The sequence below is a fragment of the Sitodiplosis mosellana genome, unplaced genomic scaffold (genome assembly GCF_009176505.1).
Source record: "Sitodiplosis mosellana isolate CC-2019 unplaced genomic scaffold, AAFC_SMos_1.0 Smas_scaffold_6165, whole genome shotgun sequence".
Lineage (NCBI taxonomy): Eukaryota > Metazoa > Arthropoda > Insecta > Diptera > Cecidomyiidae > Sitodiplosis > Sitodiplosis mosellana.
This window is the reverse complement of record NW_022601406.1, coordinates 4,274,530-4,294,284: the sequence shown is the minus strand read 5'-3', so window position 1 is coordinate 4,294,284 and position 19,755 is coordinate 4,274,530. Positions and strand designations below refer to the sequence as shown.

The 19,755-nt window shown below is 37.9% G+C and overlaps 3 protein-coding genes across 32 annotated transcripts in view; 2 read left to right on the top strand and 1 right to left on the bottom strand.

The window, feature by feature from the left end:
- Window positions 1-19,755, bottom strand: part of LOC129574893 (cysteine--tRNA ligase, cytoplasmic) — a 349,418-nt gene that overhangs the window by 92,433 nt on the left and 237,230 nt on the right. The gene's annotated exons all lie outside the window — the stretch shown is intronic.
- Window positions 47-5,923, top strand: LOC129574895 (uncharacterized). 3 transcript variants are annotated; one of them, XM_055457519.1, is made up of 9 exons: window positions 47-487; window positions 587-1,693; window positions 2,016-2,457; window positions 2,653-2,783; window positions 2,897-2,959; window positions 3,151-3,537; window positions 3,675-4,414; window positions 5,044-5,215; window positions 5,470-5,923. In XM_055457519.1, the coding sequence occupies exons 3-9, from the start codon at window positions 2,373-2,375 to the stop codon at window positions 5,641-5,643; spliced, it is 1,752 nt and encodes a 583-aa protein (XP_055313494.1). In that variant the 5' UTR covers window positions 47-487; window positions 587-1,693; window positions 2,016-2,372; the 3' UTR covers window positions 5,644-5,923. The 3 variants fall into 3 exon arrangements, with proteins under 3 accessions (XP_055313494.1, XP_055313495.1, XP_055313496.1); XM_055457520.1 differs by having other exon boundaries at window positions 113-170; XM_055457521.1 differs by having other exon boundaries at window positions 116-487; window positions 587-1,697.
- Window positions 8,852-19,438, top strand: LOC129574884 (GIGYF family protein Gyf). 28 transcript variants are annotated; one of them, XM_055457467.1, is made up of 17 exons: window positions 8,990-9,170; window positions 9,897-9,944; window positions 12,161-12,433; window positions 12,618-12,787; window positions 12,877-13,297; window positions 13,437-13,514; window positions 13,807-15,087; window positions 15,188-15,510; window positions 15,657-15,819; window positions 15,958-16,202; window positions 16,307-16,931; window positions 17,200-17,477; window positions 17,611-18,022; window positions 18,132-18,197; window positions 18,296-18,370; window positions 18,494-18,657; window positions 18,757-19,438. In XM_055457467.1, the coding sequence occupies exons 3-17, from the start codon at window positions 12,295-12,297 to the stop codon at window positions 18,886-18,888; spliced, it is 4,572 nt and encodes a 1,523-aa protein (XP_055313442.1). In that variant the 5' UTR covers window positions 8,990-9,170; window positions 9,897-9,944; window positions 12,161-12,294; the 3' UTR covers window positions 18,889-19,438. The 28 variants fall into 28 exon arrangements, with proteins under 28 accessions (XP_055313460.1, XP_055313445.1, XP_055313461.1 ...); XM_055457458.1 differs by having other exon boundaries at window positions 8,990-9,757; XM_055457465.1 differs by having other exon boundaries at window positions 8,990-9,757; window positions 9,897-10,210.

Genomic DNA, 19,755 nt, shown 5'->3' with positions numbered 1-19,755 from the left:
GTTGTACACACAATGGGGCTATGTTTTCAATCGGCACAAACAGAGGGCAATGCAATCAGCCTCTGGTCGTTTCGAGTGTCATTTTCATTCGGATCGAGTGTGTTGTTATTATTGTGATTTTTTTTTGTTCTTCGCTTCGTTCGTTCAATATTCATTAACATCATTCGTGTGTTCGTATTGTACTTGATATAATAAAAAAAAAATTGCTATACAGTACACATTGGTATTTTCCGTACTACATATAAACGCATTGCACAGAAAATAATAATAAGAAGAAGAAACAGAAGGGAAAAAAACTGAGCGACCGAACTACCGAAATAAAAAAAATTTAAAACGATATACATGGTTTTTGTTGTTGTTGTTCGTGCATTGCTGTTTCGTTGTACAATTGCTCATAATATAAATTTTTACGACATACAGACAATTGCTCAATGCTCACACTCTCAAAATCAACTGATTAATGAGCAGAAACTACGTAGTGAATACAGTAATTCTTTTTTTTCATTATTTTACTCGGTTTGCTTTCAAACACTCTTCTTGTGTGCTGTCATATTTCTTCGTCGTTTTTTTTCTATCTTCACTTCAGTTGTCGTGATACTGGTTCCAACATGACATTCATATCGTCGGTATAGAGTGAAATTGTGTGTGTGAAAAGACTCGTCACTTGGGCGAAATCAAATGAAAAACAAAAAAACCTAGTAAATTAGCAAATGAAAACAGTAAAATTGGTATAACAATTTGAGAAGGGTCACAGAAGGGAAAGAGCGATTGTGAAAATGAGTCGTCAATTGTGTACGACGTGAGATCGATCGGAAGGGCGTTAAGACGACACAGAGAGAAGAAAAAAAGAGAAAACTCTTTCAATCCAAGTGCACTTTTTACCGCGGAACAAACTTTATATCGTAAAAACCAAACCGCAACCAGGGTTGGTTGACACACACGAAAAAAAAAAACAATAATAATAACAAACTTTTGACAAACGCATTTCCAAACCAAAAATAAAAACAAGAGATTTAACAGCGAGTGCGCGCGTAGTAATATAATCAGGGAAAAACACTAGAGAATTCGACAGAAAATGTCGTTGCAAAATATTTTATTCTATAAATACGATTATCACGAGCTGTTTTGAGACCAGATTTTTTTTTGTTCGTTGCCGCACAGGAGAAAAATAAATGCCGACCGTGAAGTTGTTGTTGTTTTGAAGAAGCAAGCAAGCGAGTGAATGCATTGGGACAATTGAATTTTTGTCTTTTTGGTTTTATTGTGCCGGATTTTAATCGAAACGAAAAATTTCCATTTTTGCACCTACATTTCACGAAAAAACATTTATCGCTCGACACGTTGTGATTGTTTCAAGAGTTTTATTGCAATTCAGAGCCTAATTCAATAGCCTTAGCAACAATCGAAGAGAGAGAGAGAGAGAGAGAGAGAGAGAGAGAGAGAGAGAGAGAGAAAACAAAAACAGTACTTGAGACATTGTCTTTTTTGGCACTAATAAAAAAGGCGCTCTTTTTTCTTGCGTGTATCAAATATCATTTTTGGTGTGTGCATTTTGCGTGAGAGACAAGAACCAACAACGAAAGTTAAACGGATCGACGGTTGATGTAGAGCAAGAGAGGTAGAACGTGATAGAGAGGCGGCTCAAAAGACACAAAACAAATACGCGAGCGAGAGCAGAAAATAAAAAATCAAGGCAAGTATGTATATGATCACATGTGATCTCAATGAAATTGATATAGATTCGATCAGTTTTGCGTATTAACAACCAAATTGTGAGTGTGTGAACGGTGCTGTTGTTTTTGTTGTTCTTCGTTGTCGTCATTTTTTTTTTGTTCGCAGTGTGTTACTTAAGCATCAATTAATTTACTCCGCATGACAGGCGAAATGTCAACGATTTTTTTCTTCTCTGTGCTTCGGTTCGGCACAAACCAATTGATTGTTTGTGCTTTGGTTTTATTTTGGTTTTGATCAACAATCGTTTTTCTTCTTCTGTTTTCTCCTTATACATCCATTAGGCTAGTGTGTTATCTGTGCACTGCACCGCATAAAAGAGACCGCAGTAAAAAAAAATCACAACAACGTTACTTTTTATCATAATAATCATCATCGTCATCGTTGTCGTCGTCGTCGTCTGTGAATCTGTTTGAAAATATTGAAGGACATACGCTGACACATACAACGTTCGCCTCATATCCATATATATAAAAAACACAATCAAGACGTAAACTTCACACGTTTGAATGACTGGCTGCATGTGAAATTAGAAAGAGATCCAATCGTTAGCAGAAAACCGAAGAGAAGTGAGACACACCGCTCTCGTGCTGCAGATATCTTTGGAACGCCACACATTCATACCACAAACACACGACAAAATGGGTAACGGCCAATATAAACACGGCAATCAACGGCATAAATCCCATCCAAATATTGCCTCAATCAATCGCAAAGCATCTACAAGTAAGTCACACCAATTAACGCTTTCCAATCACCATTTCCGAATGGGATTTGCATTGGTTTCATCGTAATCGTCGTGTTTTTTTTTTGGTTCGGTTGTGCTATCACCGTTTTTATGCAATCAGTTTTTTTTCTTGCTTAAACAAAACGACATGCGTTGTTTACTAAACGGTTTCCATTTCGTTGAATTTATTTTAGGTACAACGTCGAGTTTGCACGAAAAATATGCAACCAATACACCGCGCGATGGAATGTCACGCACGGCGTCCGGCAGCGATATCAACGAAAAAAATTACTCATTATTTTTCCCATTAGAAAAACTGTCCAAAGTAACTATTCGATCGCACAATTTTTAAGACAAATTAAGCGATTGCTCATTTTTAAATGCGTAAGTGATTGGTCATTAAATCCATTTTTCTTTTCTTCTTTCGATTCGTTGTAGATTTTACATCAGAAAACGCAACACGAATGTGGCGTCAATGGGATTGCACAAGAGATTTTTGTGGTGCGTATTTTAACGAAATCATTTCGATGGAAACACTTGAAACTGTTTGAGTTGAAATTAAATTTGATATGATTTTGCGACGATTTCGTGTGTTTCTATTGAAAAAAAATATGCATTTTTCCTGCTTTTTGTATAATGAAACTGATTCTAAGCAACAAAACTGATTCGATTTTGTTTTCTTTTCGTCACAGAAATATGTATTTCCAAAGTATCCAGATTTGGGTGAGCGAATTTTCCGTAAAATGCACAAATTGGCCAAAGCAAAAACGAAGCATCTTGGTGTGACTGCATTTCGACAGCAATGCGAAATGTATTTGAGCGTTCTGGATGATGCCCTCATTCATGAGCATTATGTGAAAATGTTTTTTGCCAACGGCAGCCTAAATGCGGCCACGGCGTCCAAGGAGAATGCCGGTGGACAGCAACAGCCATTGAGCGATGAAGAATTGCTATTGGTTAATACCAATGGTCTGACTGATTTGCTGCTCATTTGTTTCCGAATCGGTGTCGCCAATTATATAGCGTCAGCCGGAAAAGCGGATGTCACAACCATTTCGGCAGACACGATTTGCCCACATGTAAATTGAAAACCCACAGAAAAAAACAAATCAAAATGACAAAACAAAAATTTCGGTCAAATTGTTTTGCTATCTTAGGCTTGGGCTGAATCTAATGCTTTCTTTCAATTTGCTCTCATTTGTTTTTTTTTTCGTAGATAAAGCGTACGATTACCTCGGTCACACAGTCATGTTTCTTCACAAAAGATACGCTGAGCGTTGGTTTTGTGTGCCGGTGGCTGGAGAAGAATTTACCGAATTTAATAATGCCGTTGCATCGATTCTGCGTGCATACACTGACAACGGTGTATCGAACTATTGAAGAGGCGGAAAAGGTGGCCACCACATCACAAAGCTCTGTAACGGGTGCAACAAATGAAGTGAATCCACTGTTGTTGGCGCTCAATAAGGAGCTACGAAAACTTAATGAGGCGGCTTGCGAACGTGGCACACCCGAAATCATTACCGGAAACACATTGCCCAGCACGGGCGGTCTTGGCAAATTGATGCCATTATCTCAATCGTGGCTGTTGGCGGCCGCACTACCAAACGTTTTTACTCGAGTTCAAGAGCGTAAGGCACCAATCACACCACAACCAAGCGGTAAATTAGATAATCCCGATGCTACGATACCAGCTATTGATGCAGCCGCCGCATCACCCATACCGCATTTAATGTCCACAATTCCAACACACTGGTCACTGTTGTATGATTCACAGCAACATGGTGTCGGTTCAAATCGATTTCTGCATCATGTTATTGGCTATAAAGGACCCACACTCGTTCTACTCCATTCAGAAACTGATGAAATTTTCTGCTTAGCCTCACCGTCCGAGTGGCGCGAAACACATTTATACACCGGAACAGATGATTGTCATATTATTCAGTTATTACCAAAGTAAGTGGTGTCTAATGAACCAGGCTATTTATGAGTAGACGGTGAACTCTCTGAGTTCCATTATATGGAATGATACGTGTGACGGCATTTTTTTACACGGAACTTCGTTCCCAGTGCGCCGAGCACTGGCTACATGTAATAACGTGTGTTTTCTAATATTCGGATACGTTCGCTCTATATATAGCAAGTGCTCGATGCACTGGGAACGAAGTTCCGTGTGAAAATATGCCGTCACACATATCATTCCATGTGATAAAACTCAGAGAGAAATAAATATAAATATCGAGAATAGAAAACCGGTAGTAGGCAAATTAATGAGCGAGAAAGATAACGTTAAAATCTATCATGAAATGGCTTAGTCGAAAATAGAGCAAAAAGATAAAATGAAGATAAAAATGGTATGAAGAATGAAGAGAGAAAAAGAAGAGGAAAAAATATATCTAAAATTGAGGAAAATGTAGAATACCGTAAAACATTTGATAGAAATCGTCACAAATCATATGATAATGGAACAAGTTTCAGTTATTTTTCATTATTTTTTTTATTTTTTTCAATGAGAACCAAAAACATTTCATTGAATAATATTCAACCTAGAAGAATTCCATTAAAATGTTTGTTTTTATTGGCAGGTTTTCGATTTTAGAAAAAGGACCGAAATTGCTGTACTTAAACACATGCATTCGAGGCTATCCAAAGGGCTTACGAGCTGGCCCTGACCCAAGAAAACCGCTTCTTTCGGTTGACGAACACTTCGAAAAGATTGAATATCGCAGCGTACCTTCCGTACTGTTTGCGATTGAGGTAAGTGACCAAAGAAATGTCGAGAGTTGACGGAATTTATTTCCAAAAAATTGACAAACATCAATCCTTTGCCAATTCCTCACCCAAGATGATTCATCAATTCATTTAATTTTATTCTCTCAAATGACTCATTTCATCTCAAATATTTACATTTCATTTGCTTTCGTTTTCACTTGAATTCATTGAAGTTCGATTGAACCGCGTGTTGGGCTTCAATGAACTTTCCATTAATTTGCTCTGTCTCTCAATTTCAGGTGTATGGTTGTGGTGACCGTCAAATCCGCGACATTCAATTGGATATTAAAAAGTGGCAGGTGACAGAAGCGGAGCGACAACGCACGGTAAAATTAACGTCAGCCGATTGGATAGATCACCCGGATCGGTATTTGTTGGAGCTGGGCGGTCGACCACAGTATAACAATGCCTAAAAATCATCTACTTAATTTCTCTTCTGCGTTGAGACTTAAGTGTGTGTTTTTTTTGGCTCTTACGAGCGATACACGATACACAGGCATTCACTTGTTAAGTGAACATAATATTTACTTAACTTTTTTTTTTTGGATTTACTTTAATATTATTATTATTTTTTTCTTTTTGTCCCTTATTATTGTTTACATTTATTCGCCATCTGTTTATTTTTTCTGTCATTCTAATTTTAATTTATCCTTCAAAACAAAACAAAATACATATATTCATGTACTTATTTTATTCACTTGTATTATTATTGTTTGTGAAACGACATTTTTTATTTTCATAGAATAGCAGTTGTTCGTGCCTTTTCGATTGTACATAGAAATTTCGGATTTGATTGGATGGCATGAAGTTTGAACATTCTGTCAGCAAGAAAAGCCCAACTAAAAAACTAATCTTTGTTCTACAAATTAGCTATAAAGAGCTAGAAATAATTTTCTTGGATATATTGGGTCTAGCAATTAAAAACCGGAATTTTTTTTCTTCAAATTTTAGAGCTTTATTGTGAAAAAATGGTTAGATATTTTTTATTCAAAGTATTGGCCATCGGAAGCTATGGCTTTCGTCCATCTTTTAAACGATATGCAATGGTAGTTTGGGCGACTCCTAATGCTTCTGCAAGCTCTTCTTGCGTTTGACATGAGTCTTCATCGAGCAATGTTCCTAATTCTTTGTTTTCAAATTTTTTCGGCTGTCCAGGGCGGTCTTTGTCTTTGACATCAAAATCGCCACTTTTGAAGCGTTGAAACCATTCGTAACACTGGGTCTTCGAAAGAGAATATTCACCATAAACTTCATCGAGAAAACGATGACTTTCCGCAGCAGTTTTCTTTGCAAAAAAGTGCCCCAACAAAACTTCCCGCAAATGCTGTTTTTTTCTCCAATTTGGCAAGTTTTCCATTTTTTCGAAAAAAATGTTGCGCACAAGATAGAATACTTTTGTATACTGATTTTGTTAGCTGTCAAATGAAGCTTTAAAATGACATATGTGTCACACATGTGCGATCACGCATATGTGAATGGCACCATATGCCGTAAAATTCCGGTTATTAATTGCTAGACCCAATAGCAACAAATGGAAACATTTTAAAGAATTTATCGAACAAATACGTGATTCATGATTCCAACATTAGCATAGTTTTGAATTTTGATTCGGAACAAATATAGCAGAATACTTGAAATTTATCTTTGGCTCTTGAATTTAGAAAAAGTTCTTGAAGAAGTTCAAAATTTGAACTTCAAATTACAAAATGATACATATATTTAATGAACAAATTTGCACATTGTTTGTTTAGAGCAATAAAAATAATCTATTTAACTAAAAAAAATGCGTCTTAATTCTGATTTGTTTATGTTTCTCAATGAACCGTTATTTACTGTTAGATTAAATTCAAATATTTGACGTAATCAAATTCAAGTGATCTGACAAATTAAAATTTTCCCTTAGAGAACTACACACTATGGTTGGAAACATCTGTTTTGATAAATAAAGACTCTATCAAAGTGTATAAATTGATACTGATAAAATATGACGGAATTCGGTGTTTTTATTATCCATAAAAAGAATTTTGTGTTCCATTCACCAATGAAAAAGTAAAAATGATTACATCTAAACATGAGTATTTTTTTGAATGCAATGAAAATAACAATAAAAAAAACTTCAAAAACATATGGCTTTTTAACATTTAAGCACATCATCAAATCGTCGATAGAGCGCACTACTTTACTGGAATCTAAACTGCAAAGCAAACGTTTGTTTATGACAAAACCGTTTGATATTTGTCTGAAAATAAGTTCAATGAACTTGAAAAAAATGAAAATCCATTCCAGATAGATAAATATCAATAGGTCAATGATTTTTCGCTAAAGTTTTTTTTCTCTCGAAAAATCGCATGTTGTTAATCCATTCCAAACGGCTCTGTCGCTATACAAATTTGTCTTGAAAATCTGTCTTGTAGCTGACTTCGTTCCATATGTTATAATTGTCAAAGTTGTGTCGCATACCAGTACACTGAGCACAGCCAATTGATGCGGTTCCGTACAAAAATAGAATGTGTTTTGAAGTCATCAACAGCAAGCCGAATAAAGAAGAAAAAAAAAATCAAAAGTGAGTCGATGAGAAGATGACCAAATCCACCGTTGATGCGCCAATCACAGCCGAATTACCGACCATGCAAATACGGTCACTGTGTTACATAATGCATTGATCTTATGTGAAATTCCTGAAAAAATCTCATTTTTAGCATTTGACATTTTTCTTATCGGAAACAGCATCCAAGGTGTTGCTGAAATAACAAAAGATTCTGGAAAAGTATTCAAAAATGGCGCGCTTTGTGCGCGCAAGTATTGAACCCTTCTCCAATGCAGAATCGAGTATAAATCCATGCCAAATTAAGGATATTTGGATATGATTGAAGAAAATTCGTTCCCAAAAATGGACCATTTCACATTTGTTAACGCGAATTCTCGCGAGAAAAAAGAACGAAGTCCACCAATCGCCGTCAATAACATGAACCGAAAGTCAAACGCAACAATTAGATTCTTCCGATTCGTACAATGCCGTGTGCATCGGGTACGAACATTGTAAACACACATCTGTAGGCTGTGAATCTGTGAGGCGAGCATTTGACAATTCTCGCAATAATCACGTTTCGTATATGACAGAGTCACATTTAACAACAGTTCTCTGTCTTTCTCTCTCTCTCTCTCTCTCTGTCTCAGTGCTGTCGAGCTCTCTGACAACGTATAAAACAGCAGCAGTAGCAGTAGCCGAAGTTGGTGTGATGTAAGTGTGAGAGTGTTTGAGTGCTCAAACACCAATAACTTTCACTCCGAACGAAACGAGTTATGTGCCCACATACATATGCATGTTTACATTGCACGTGTGTAACCGACTCAGCACTGTGAAAAAATAAACGCAAATCTTTAGCTGGGCGGATGTTCAAAATGGAGGTTATGTAAAATGATGGCCCATTGTTTGAATGAATTTTTTTTTGAAAAATTCATGGGAAATTAAATGGAAATTTTTTTTCCGATTGTAAATTTAATGAAATGTTTCGTGGGCAAGACCATGGAAATTGTTGAATCCACACCAAATCCACTGTTCGGTCGTGCAGTTCGTTGACCGAAAGATACGAATTGGCAATGCACTACAAGGTTTCAGTCAGATGATAGAGGCAAATCAAGAGAGCGAGACAACTATGGAGGTCGTCACATAGTAGTTGTCTCGTTTTTTTGTGTGTGAATTCGGTTGGATGGTGTCGTTGGTTAGTTCCAATGTGTACGGATGTTGTGTTTTGAGTGTGGTATCTTTCTCTCTCAGTTCAGTTCAGTGTGGTTTTTTTTTGTTCGTTCGTTCTTCTCTGTTTGTGTTCTCATCACTCATCGTATACACATGAAAAAAAGACAAAAATCTCTTGTTGGAAACATACGACGACACAGCACACACAGCTCTAAAACTAAGAGAGTGAATAAAAATCTTTCTGTATGTTTGTTAAAATGTATTTGTTGTTTTTTTTTATATTGTTCTCGTTCCCGTTGATGTGTTAAAATACTGTCCTCCATATTGCAAAATAGTGTAGTAATTTTATATTAGCCACTTACATATATATATATATATATAAATATTTTTGTTGTTGTTGCCCGTGCGTGTTACAATAAACGAAGCGAGTAGTCAGCAGTGTGATCGAAAAAGTCGAAAAGTCTTTTGAACAGAGAAATAAAAACGAAGCGAATAAATACAAAAAAAAAGAAGTATAATCATCGTTGGTCGCGTTAAAAATATACACACATAAGTGTTTTTTGTGCAGCAACAACAACACAGTCTCACTAAAACTCAGTCACAAGAGAGTGAGGCAACCGAAAAGAAAGAAGAAAAAAAATACACGACAAAAAGAGAGAAGAAGCAACAAAAAAAAAGAAGATAGAATTATATAGCCAGAGAGAAGTCAAATCGAATCATCGCTAAACGGAATTCAAATACCGACGTCTGTCTCTTGTCGACACTGGCAAAGAATCTATATATCAAAAAAAAAGCGAAAAAAATATATATATCGCCACCCAGCGTAAAGAGTAAATTTCCGCAACAATTTTTTTCCCTTTTTTTTCGTTACCTTTACCAACCACTACCACTGAAAAAAAAATAATTTTGCAAAAAGTATTTGTCGTGACATCAGTTTTTATTATCAAATTTTGTGTGTGCCTTTTGTAGGAAAACTCAAAACGAGCATCGTCGACGATAAAATTCTATATTTTGTCGGTACGTCGTTCATATTTTTGTTGGTTATTTTGTGCAATTCTCGCACTGTGTGTGTGTGTGTGTCTCGCCTTGACATCGGCTTGAGATGGATTCCCGTTTCGTTCCATTGACGATGTGCATTTCGGTTGAAATGAAAAATTGAGAAAAAATGCGGTTTGCAAAAATGAAGATGCAGAAGAAAAAAATCCAACGATGAAACACAAAATACAGACGAATTAATTGAAGAAGCAGTAAACCCAATGAGCCGATCAACGACCGAACCACGAGCGAGATAGAGAAATAGATGAACGATAAAACTATAAGCGGCGGTGTAGAGAGAAGAAAAGTCAAAATTTAGATATTAGATAGAACATGGATTGGATGTTAGGGCCTTCTAGTAACATAAATTCTTTTTTTCCATTTGATTTAGTTTAGTTTCGTTACAAATCGATCGGTTTAGAGCTATCAAAACGCGAACGCATGTGATAGATAATCCATCAGCTAGAAGAAGTGCAGGTTCACACCACATCATGCATTAGGAGAAAGAGAGAGGAAACAATTTTATCAGCATTCATTTTGCGTTGAACCGTGCAATTGTTGTTGTTTTAATTTCTTATTTTCATTCGTCGTCTTTTTCGTCCATTTCGAGTGTGTCTGTGTGTGTGTGTGTGTGTGTGTCCGAAATGGCATAAATTTATCGAATGCAAATTAAAGTGATTTGCCGATGTTTTTGTTTGCCACCTCATGCATCAGCGTGAAATTCGGTGTGTGACACCAAAAAATAAAATGTCAGTCAGCAGTTTTCAATCAATTTGATTTTGGTTTCGAACAAACTGTCGATGCTTCGACATTTTTAAAAGATTTGCAATTGGGCTTCAATTGGAATCGACGGTTTTTTGAAAGCAATGGCAAACAACAACAACAACAACAACAACAACAACAGAAAATTGTGGTGCACGAGATTAAATTTCGGTTTTGAAAATGATACTACAGTGTATGATTTTTTTCTCTTCTTCTCTGCCTTCAATTCGATGTGATAACGTAACCTGCTTCCCTTCACATAAACATACTCTTATACATACATTGTGTATTTAATGAACAACATGCAGTTTTCGTCTATTCGGCACTCTCCGATTTTGTTGTTTTTGTTGTAAGGTTTTAATTTTTTTTTCTTATTTCGGATCGCTTTTCTCGTCGGTGTATATTTTGTTGCTGGGGTTTTTCAGTGTTCGGTCGGTTCGGTGTGTCGTGTATAGAAACAAAATATATATACACGAAAAGACAATCAGAGAGACAGCAGTAGGCAGGCGGACAGGCAAAGCACATTGTTTCACCCAAACGTGAAGTACACACACGGCTCTCTGTTGCTATTGCTATTTGCGTTGTTGCTTCGCATTTCTGCTGCCACTACTACTACTGCTGCTGCTGTCTACACTGTGTGTTGTTCGACAGTAAGTTTGGTGTGCGAGCGAACTCGCATTGCGTTAATAACATTTTCGACGTTGTAAACTAAAACGAGGTGCGATAATACTGGAATTTTTCGGAGCTCGGACAAGGTTGTGACAGCTAAATTTTTCGTTCTGTGTGTTTATTCGTTGGATTTTATTTCGTCAATTCCCTTAATTCAAAATTTAATTCATATCTGCCGAAATGGAAAGAAAAAACACACAACAAAATTCAAACCAACCAATAACAAAAATTTGAAATGTGCAGACAAAAGAGCTAAACACACAAACACAACCACACACGAAAAAAAAATGTGATTGCATGTTGTCATACGTTGATTGAAGAAGAGAACAATTGAACACGTTGTTTTTTTTCCCCCTTTAAAACAACTCCTAAAAAGCAAACGAATCAAGTTTATTGCATTGCCAAAATAATTGTGGTGTGTTAACATGAACAGAAAATTAATCGATTTGATTCGGGTGAACTTTTGACACTGAATCGAACGAAAGCAAAAGAAAATGTGCGAAATGTGACAAGTGGATTTTTGTACGAAGAAGCAAGGGAATTTTGTGAGGAAGCAAACTGTGTATGCGTGTTCCTTGAACAGGCGCACAGTCTCTCACACTCTCGGAAAATGAAAAACCAGAAGAAAAAAAATTCTTCGAAATGTCTTGAATGTTTTTTTTTAGCATCATTATCAAAATAAGCACAATTGATTGCGTAAAAAAATGCGTTTGCTAATGATTTTTTCTTTCTCTTTTCTCTCATTCTTTTTTTTAATCTTAATTTAGAGCGAATTCAACTGACAATTTTAATTCGAAACACATTTTCGTAGCAGAAAACGAATTATTAGCGTGAGCAGGGAAGAAGAAGTTAAAAGTGAAAACACACAACAACAAAGAAAAGTCTATTGATAACAATCAAAATGAGTGATTCAATCAAGTTTGGTCCAGAATGGTTAAGAAATATGTCAAACGACACGGGCAGTTTGTCGTCATCGGCTGCTACATCATCGGGAGTTGGAGGTGGTGGTGGTGGAGGCCTTTCAACATACAGCAACATTCGTACGTATTTAAAAAAAAAAGCATTTTATCAGTCAAGTGCATCATCAAATACTCACACGCTCACACGCTCATACACACACACACACTTAAAAATATCGACACAAAACAACATGCCAATCCTAATTCCTGTGTACATTTTGTTTTCTCTCTCTATCGTGGTTTCTTTCCCTCTTGTCGAGCACAGATAATGCACGATTCCCGTTAGCTGAATATCGATACGGGAGAGAAGAGATGCTGTCGCTATACGATAAAAATTTTAAATTGCCAGAATTACTGCCAAAATTTAACAAGCTATTCATTGAAAAAATGCAGTGTCCTTTAGCCTTGTTGCCACCAACAGCCGACGAAGAAACGGTAAACAACACTCACACACACACAGTATTCTTTGCATGTAAAAATTGAACTTACTTACTTAGTTTGAATCTCATCTTAATTTGCTGCAGCCACGGGGGTTAACGCCGATAGGTGGTTTGTCTAGTGAACGAAGCGCATTAGGTATATCAAATAGTTCAAGTGGCAGTGTATTGGGTGGTATAAGCAGCACACTTGGCATGTCTGGACGTGGAATGCGTGGCAGTTCAATTGATCGTGGTCGAGGTCGTGCATCCAGAGGCGGAATATATCATCCATCACTTGGAAGCTATCAACGGTCTGGTTTTATTTATGACGAAGATTCACGAGGTATTGGCTCGAGAAGCGAACGCTCATGGACAGAACGAAATGGCACCGAAACGGAATGGAATTCAACGGCAAATGGCAGTCCAAGCCCTAGGAAAGATTTCTCCACACTTCGATCGGGTGGTGGTAGCGGCGGCGGCGGCGGCGGTGGTGAAAGTTGGCGTCGCAGTCGAGTTGAAGACGAAGGTTTGTATCATTCGCATAAATTCATTTTATGGCTGTCGTAGCTCGTCTGAACGATTTAGGGTATCTTCTTGTCTTGAAATGAAAAAAAAAAACATAAACAAAAATCCAAAAATATGATGGGACATTTTGCTTTATGCAGGACCACTTTTGAACGGCACAGCAAATGAAGGTTGGCGAACGTCCGCATCATCCACGAATAATACCATGTACAAGTGGCGTAAGTCTATTCAATATAGACACCTTTCTATTTTGTACCTTTCTGAATATTACCTTAATAGACAACGAACACTATCCACGTGTTCCGATTGTTTTATGTGGAATGATTTTCCCTTGGTTTTCTTTTTTGAACAATTTCGATATCAATTCTATCTCTCTTATCCGAATTCAACACAAAATTTAACTCTTTTCAAAACGAACATCAATCATTGACACAAACCGTCGTCTCGATTGCAAATTAATGTGGAATTTCATTTCTTTTTCTCTCTCTCTCCCTCTCTCTAAATCCGTAGCCGTGCGTTCAACAAGTTGGCGAGGAGGTGAAAGTGAGCAAGGCGGTGGATTTAATACAGAATCGGGTGGGCCACCACGATTGGAGCGATCGAAATCGACACAAGGTAGTCTACCGAGTCGTGACGATCCTTCTGGTCATCCTGGTCTAAATCGACGATTCGGTGCAAATGCGTCGTGGGATGAAGACAATCTGCCCGAATGGGCAATGGACGATCCGATCGAAGGTGGTGGTAGTTTCGATGCGACGGGCGCCTTTTTAGATGATAGACATTTGGGTGAACGAGTGAAGCCATCGGATGCATCACGGGCGAATGTGAATTCGGAGAAGGATGAACATAAAACGGAATCGATAAGTGATACAAAAGCCACGGACAAGGATACTCCACTGAAAGATACTCCGGAAAATGCGCGCACAAATGATAAAACGGAGCTGAGATCGGGTGCGATCGATGGTAAGCCAAGCGAACCATCGCAAAAGCAAGACAATCGTGCAAAAGAGAAAGAACTGAAATCGAACGAAACGATCGAAATGGCGGAGAGAACGGCATTGAATAAGCAGCAGCACCAGCATCAACAGGCATTATCGTACAAAAATACCTCAAAATATAGTGGGTCTGAAGCACGAGACACTGTACCTGTTGTTGTTTCATCGACATCGGACAAAGTGAATATGCAACCCGATTCGACGCCAATCGATCGACTGAAAGAGGTGGCCGAAGTTATCGAAAAGCTGATCATGGATGACGATCAATCGTGTAACGAAAGTGATGAAGCATTACTTGCGCCGCATCTGCACGGCCATGATTCGCACAAGCATCCGAGCGCTGACGATGTGCTGGCCGAAAAAACGAAAGAAATCGACCGATGGTATTATCGTGATCCGCAAGGTAAAGTTCAGGGCCCATTCACCGCAACCGAAATGCTGGAGTGGTTTCGGGCTGGTTACTTCGATGAAACGCTGAATGTACGTCGTGTATGTGATCCACAGTTCATTGAACTCGGTGATTTGTTGAAAGCGTGCAGCGGTTCGATTCCGTTCGTATCGATGCCACCGCCAATTATCCCACCATCATTGATGCAGAGTCAGGCCGCCGAAATCAATATGAACACCGCACCAAGTGTTGTCAAACCGGCAACACCAACGAAACCATTAGCCAATCCATTAGTTCATACGGGCAAAATGCCACCACCCAAATCTGCCAACAATCCACCCTACTTTGATATTCTACATCAAACGCCGAATTTCCTTGGTCTTATGAATCAACCGTCGAATGATTTTCGTAAGTGTTTTTTTTGTTGCCTTTTTCGCGTTCTCTTTTGCCTCGGATTTTCAATGCAATCAAATTTTATATTAAATTTGCTCTATTTTCCCTTCTTTAGTCTTATCAAATTCACTGCCTAAGCATCAAAATCCGGCCATGCCAACGTTGCCGAACGCATTGAGCAAACAAACCCATCTGAAAAATCAACACCAAACCCAATCGCTGCAGCATCTCTTAAGCCAACATAAAAATGATTTCAATGCACCGGATCAAGTCGATCCGATGCATCACATGCTGAATTCCATGAATCATCCGCAAATTTCACCGCCTGTTGGAATCCTACCGCAAGTGCCAACGATTCCGCCACAAACCTCACAGAATAATTCATTCCAATCACTCATGATGCAGCTTCAAATGCAGAAACCTCATATTATGCAACAGGTAACTAATGCACATATTTTGTCTTGCAATTTTTTGACTTCCAATTAATTTTCCTTTTAACATGGCGTTCGATCCATTTCGAAAGGGAAAGAAAAATAAATTAAAAATCAAATTAACGATGAAAATAAAACCCATTTATCTTTTAGCAAATTCAGCAACATCATCAACAGTCACTCATAATGAATGCGATGAATTCACCGTCTTTGCCGTTGCCTCATCATTCCATCGAAGAGATGCAGCATCCACCGGCTGGCATTTGGGATTTGCCAATTCCACCACCGGCTGGCGTCGGTGCACCTCCCCCAGTTGGTAAGAGCTTGCTTTCAATCTAATGCAAATGGTATACCCAATTCGCATTGCGAATATTTTGAAGAAGGAGAAGAAGAAGAAAAAAACCCAACTCAAGCCAATTACATTCGCTAATTAATTAAATTTGTCTGTGTTCAGTGCCAAGTTCATCGATGAAAACTGAGATGCAAATCCTCGAGCACTTGCAGGCTCAGGCGAAGGCGAAAGAGGAGCAATTCAAATTTGAGCACCTGTCTGCGCAACAGCTTGACCAATGGAAAAAGCAACAGCAAGCATTACATCAACAGCAACAACAACATCAACAACAGCAACAGCAGCAGCAGCAGCAGCCGCCATCATCGCAACCACCCCAACAAATGCAACACCATCAAGATGTTCAACAGGTACGGACACGGTCGCATTTCAATTATTAACGATGATTAAATTAAGTAGGACGTATGAAACACGTGTTCAAATGTCATTAATTTTTCATTTGTCAAAAAATCAGATTGTACCGTCACCGCATGTACTTGGCAACACACCAGCCGAGCTGCTGCAACCAACGGACATCTTCCGAGCGAAGAATGAAAATGTCAAAGAGCTCGAAGCAAATCGTGCACCAGTGAAACAAGCCAAAGCGAAAACGGAACCACCAACCGTCGGTGTGAAAGTGATGACGCCAACAATTGATCCAAAACTAGCCCAAAATATCAATAAAATCAACAATAATGCCATCGATATCGATGAATTGATGGTGAACGAAAAAATCGAAGCAAAATTGAACAAGATTAAAGCGCAAGCTACGCCAGTTGTAAATGCCATGAAACAAGCGAATGAGATAAAGGCTAATCAAAAAGCGACCAACAGTGGCCCGAACGCAAGCGATGTTGCCAATAAATCCAATAATAATATGGTGAATGCAACAGCGCCAAAGAGTGTAGTGAAAGAGAGTACAAAGAAAAAGTCGAAGGAAAAGGACCAAAAAGCCGTCGAAGAGAAGCGACGACTACAAGAAGAGGAGGAAGAACAAAAACGACTTGAACTCATTGCTGCTCAACGCAAAGCTAAATTAGTCGATCAAAATGCCGTGCGTATCGAACAACCCAAACGGAATAATTTGGCCGCATCTGTTGGTATGTTGAATTGAGCATTTGAGAATGAAGAGAAAATCAATGAAATTGATTTTGTTTTTTGGGCAGAAAAAAAGTACTTAAAGAATAGAAAGACTAATGAAAATGTGACGTTGGAGGAAAATGAGTTCTTCAAGTCAAAATCAACCTATAGTCGACTCTTCTTCGAGTAAACGCATGAACAAATCATTCTAGGAAATCCATTCAAACAACTAAAATTTCAGAGAAAAAAAAACCAATGAAAAATTAACGTGAATATTTCCATTTTCAGCACCCTGGTCGAATATCTCTGAAAATTCTTCATCGCAAGCAGCAACGTCCGCGTTAACTCTAGCCGAAATCCAGAAAGCTGAACGAGAGCGACGCTCGGAATTGTATCGCCAGGAGCAAGCTCAACAGCAAAGTCAAGCGATAATTGAGCAGCAGCAACAAAAGGAGGTGCTCAAGTGGAAATTGAAACCGCAACAAAATCAAGCCAAGTCATTGGCCGAAATTCAAGCGGAAGAGAGCAAGGCTAGACAAACCATTCAACAAATTTCAGCGGCTAACGTAAGTGTTAACCATGACACATTCCGAAATGGTTTCTTTCTTGAACTTGAACTTTGTGAATGTCGCACTTTGGCGTGTGAACAAACATTCATGATGGATCAATAATAGTGTCTCAATGTTAATTTTCGTTTAGGCTGCACAGCAAAAGCAACAGAGTGTAAAAAAAGATGAGAAATGGTCGGCAGTATCGCAATGGTCAATGATTTGGGGCAATGATCAAGCAAACAGCGCTGGACCGGCTGCATCGGGCAATGGAAATGCCAATTGTTTCTGGGAAGATCCGGCCAAGATGACAACAACAACCGTCACCGTAACATCGACCAAGGTAAATGTTCAACAAAATGGTACCAGCAAACCGTTGGCCAAGAGTCAAACCGTGTCAAACATGCAGTCCGTTGCAAATGTAAAAGCTAATCAAAATGCCGCATCCAAACCCACGACAATATCGAAAACTAGCTCAAGCGGCAACGTCACAGCCGCTGCCAATTCGACTTCAAACAATAATAGCAAGAAAGCCAAAGGCAGCAATGCTAACTCGAAAAAAGGTACGAACGAAAGTTTTGATTCTCTAGATTTTTTTTTTGGACAAAAAATTTGAATTTTCCTAGGGAAAAAGTCCATTTTATTATTTTTATTTTTTTTTCCACATTTTAGATGGCGATAATGAATTTAGTGCTTGGTGTGCCAAGGCACTTGCCGCTCATAATGATGTAATTGATGGTGAGTTTACTACCGAAAAGCAAAGCACACTTCCATGTTCCCATGTTTTTGTAGTAATTTTGATGGAAATTCGTTTTTTTTTTCTTCTCCTTAAACAGTGCCAACATTTGTGTCTTTCTTGCGTGATATTGAGTCACCATTTGAGGTCAAGGACTATATTCGAATGTATTTAGGTAAATTGTGTGACTATTATTCAGTCCATATATTTGCATGGATTCAATATATTTCAATGGTTGGCTGACTTCTCTGTGTTCGTGTGTTTCTTTTTTTTCTCTCATCTTCGTCTGTCCATACAGGTGAAACAAAGGAATGCGGTGAATTTGCAAAACATTTTCTTGAACGTCGCAGCAAATATAAGAATCAACAACGTGCTGCAAATGCACATATCGATGACATGTGCTCACCAGCACCTGCTATAACACCGGCCATTTTGAGCGGTGGTGACGGTCAAGAGGCCAAGGTTAGCCATTTAACCCATTTTATTTAATACCTAACCCAATTTTTATTTCAACTTCTGTATGAAATAATGCGTTCCATTTTCACTCGAAAAATAAAATAGGGCAAGGCTAAAAAGGAGAAGAAGAAAAGCAAAATGACAAAGCTTGATTCAAGAATTTTGGGATTCTCAGTGACATCGGCGGAGGATCGTTTGAATGTTGGTGCACGAGACTATGCACGTGATGGACCATAAACGAATTGTTGTCATTTGAAGCAACGCAACGCATAACATCAACAATTACATTTTACAAATGCAACCAGCGGTACACGCGCCCGCTCAACTGAGAGAGAGACAAAATGACATTTTCAAATGATCAATCAAACAACTAATGAATTTATAGTAAACCGAGCAGCCGTTCATTTCAAACATGCAACCAGTTTTCGTTAAATTTTTGTTTTTCACAAACAAAACAATTTCATTTCTTTTACATTTGTTTCCGATTTTTTTTAAAGAAAACTAAAAGCATCAGTTTAATTTGAAGAAGAAAGAGAAAAAAAAGAGAAGAAGAATTGGAATATTATTATTAAAAAAAAAAAACGAAAAATGCGACAGCCAATTCTTGTAAAACAAATTTGATTTCCCAATGTTATTAATTCTATTATTCATTCATATTTTTTTTTTACTTTAAGACACAGTGAAAAAAAAAACAACAACAAATTAGAAATATTTGTAAATACAAGAATTTGAAGAGAAAAAAAATGAAGTCAAACAATGAATGTTATTGATATAAAATTTGTAAAAATGAGTTTTGATTTTATTTCGCTTCAGTTTTTTTTGGGTTCTATTCTAGCATGTGCTTCGGGTGAATTGGAATTTTACCATTTTTAGAAGTGGCGTGTTAGCCAGTCGTGCGCACGAATTCATTTCTTCTTTTTTTTTCATGCCGAATGCATCATTTTCATATGATTCATTCGGTTGGAACAATTCGTTCTAGAATTTCCTACGTAAGCGACTAAATTTAGTTAGAAAGTGCCGACTCAACACCATCGATGCAAATACATAAACAGCTCCTTTCACATACACACAAACATACATACACCGAGTGCGCACACAGAACAG

Excerpts from the sequence above, each read along its gene's own strand:
- LOC129574895 (XM_055457519.1), top strand. The coding sequence starts at position 2,373 with ATGGGTAACGGCCAATATAAACACGGCAATCAACGGCATAAATCCCAT. Across the intron at positions 2,784-2,896 it reads CATTAGAAAAACTGTCCAAA|ATTTTACATCAGAAAACGCA; the intron begins GTAACTATTCGA and ends GATTCGTTGTAG. Across the intron at positions 2,960-3,150 it reads TTGCACAAGAGATTTTTGTG|AAATATGTATTTCCAAAGTA; the intron begins GTGCGTATTTTA and ends TTTTCGTCACAG.
- LOC129574884 (XM_055457470.1), top strand. The coding sequence starts at position 12,295 with ATGAGTGATTCAATCAAGTTTGGTCCAGAATGGTTAAGAAATATGTCA. Across the intron at positions 15,088-15,187 it reads TCAACCGTCGAATGATTTTC|TCTTATCAAATTCACTGCCT; the intron begins GTAAGTGTTTTT and ends TCCCTTCTTTAG. Across the intron at positions 18,198-18,295 it reads TCATAATGATGTAATTGATG|TGCCAACATTTGTGTCTTTC; the intron begins GTGAGTTTACTA and ends CTCCTTAAACAG.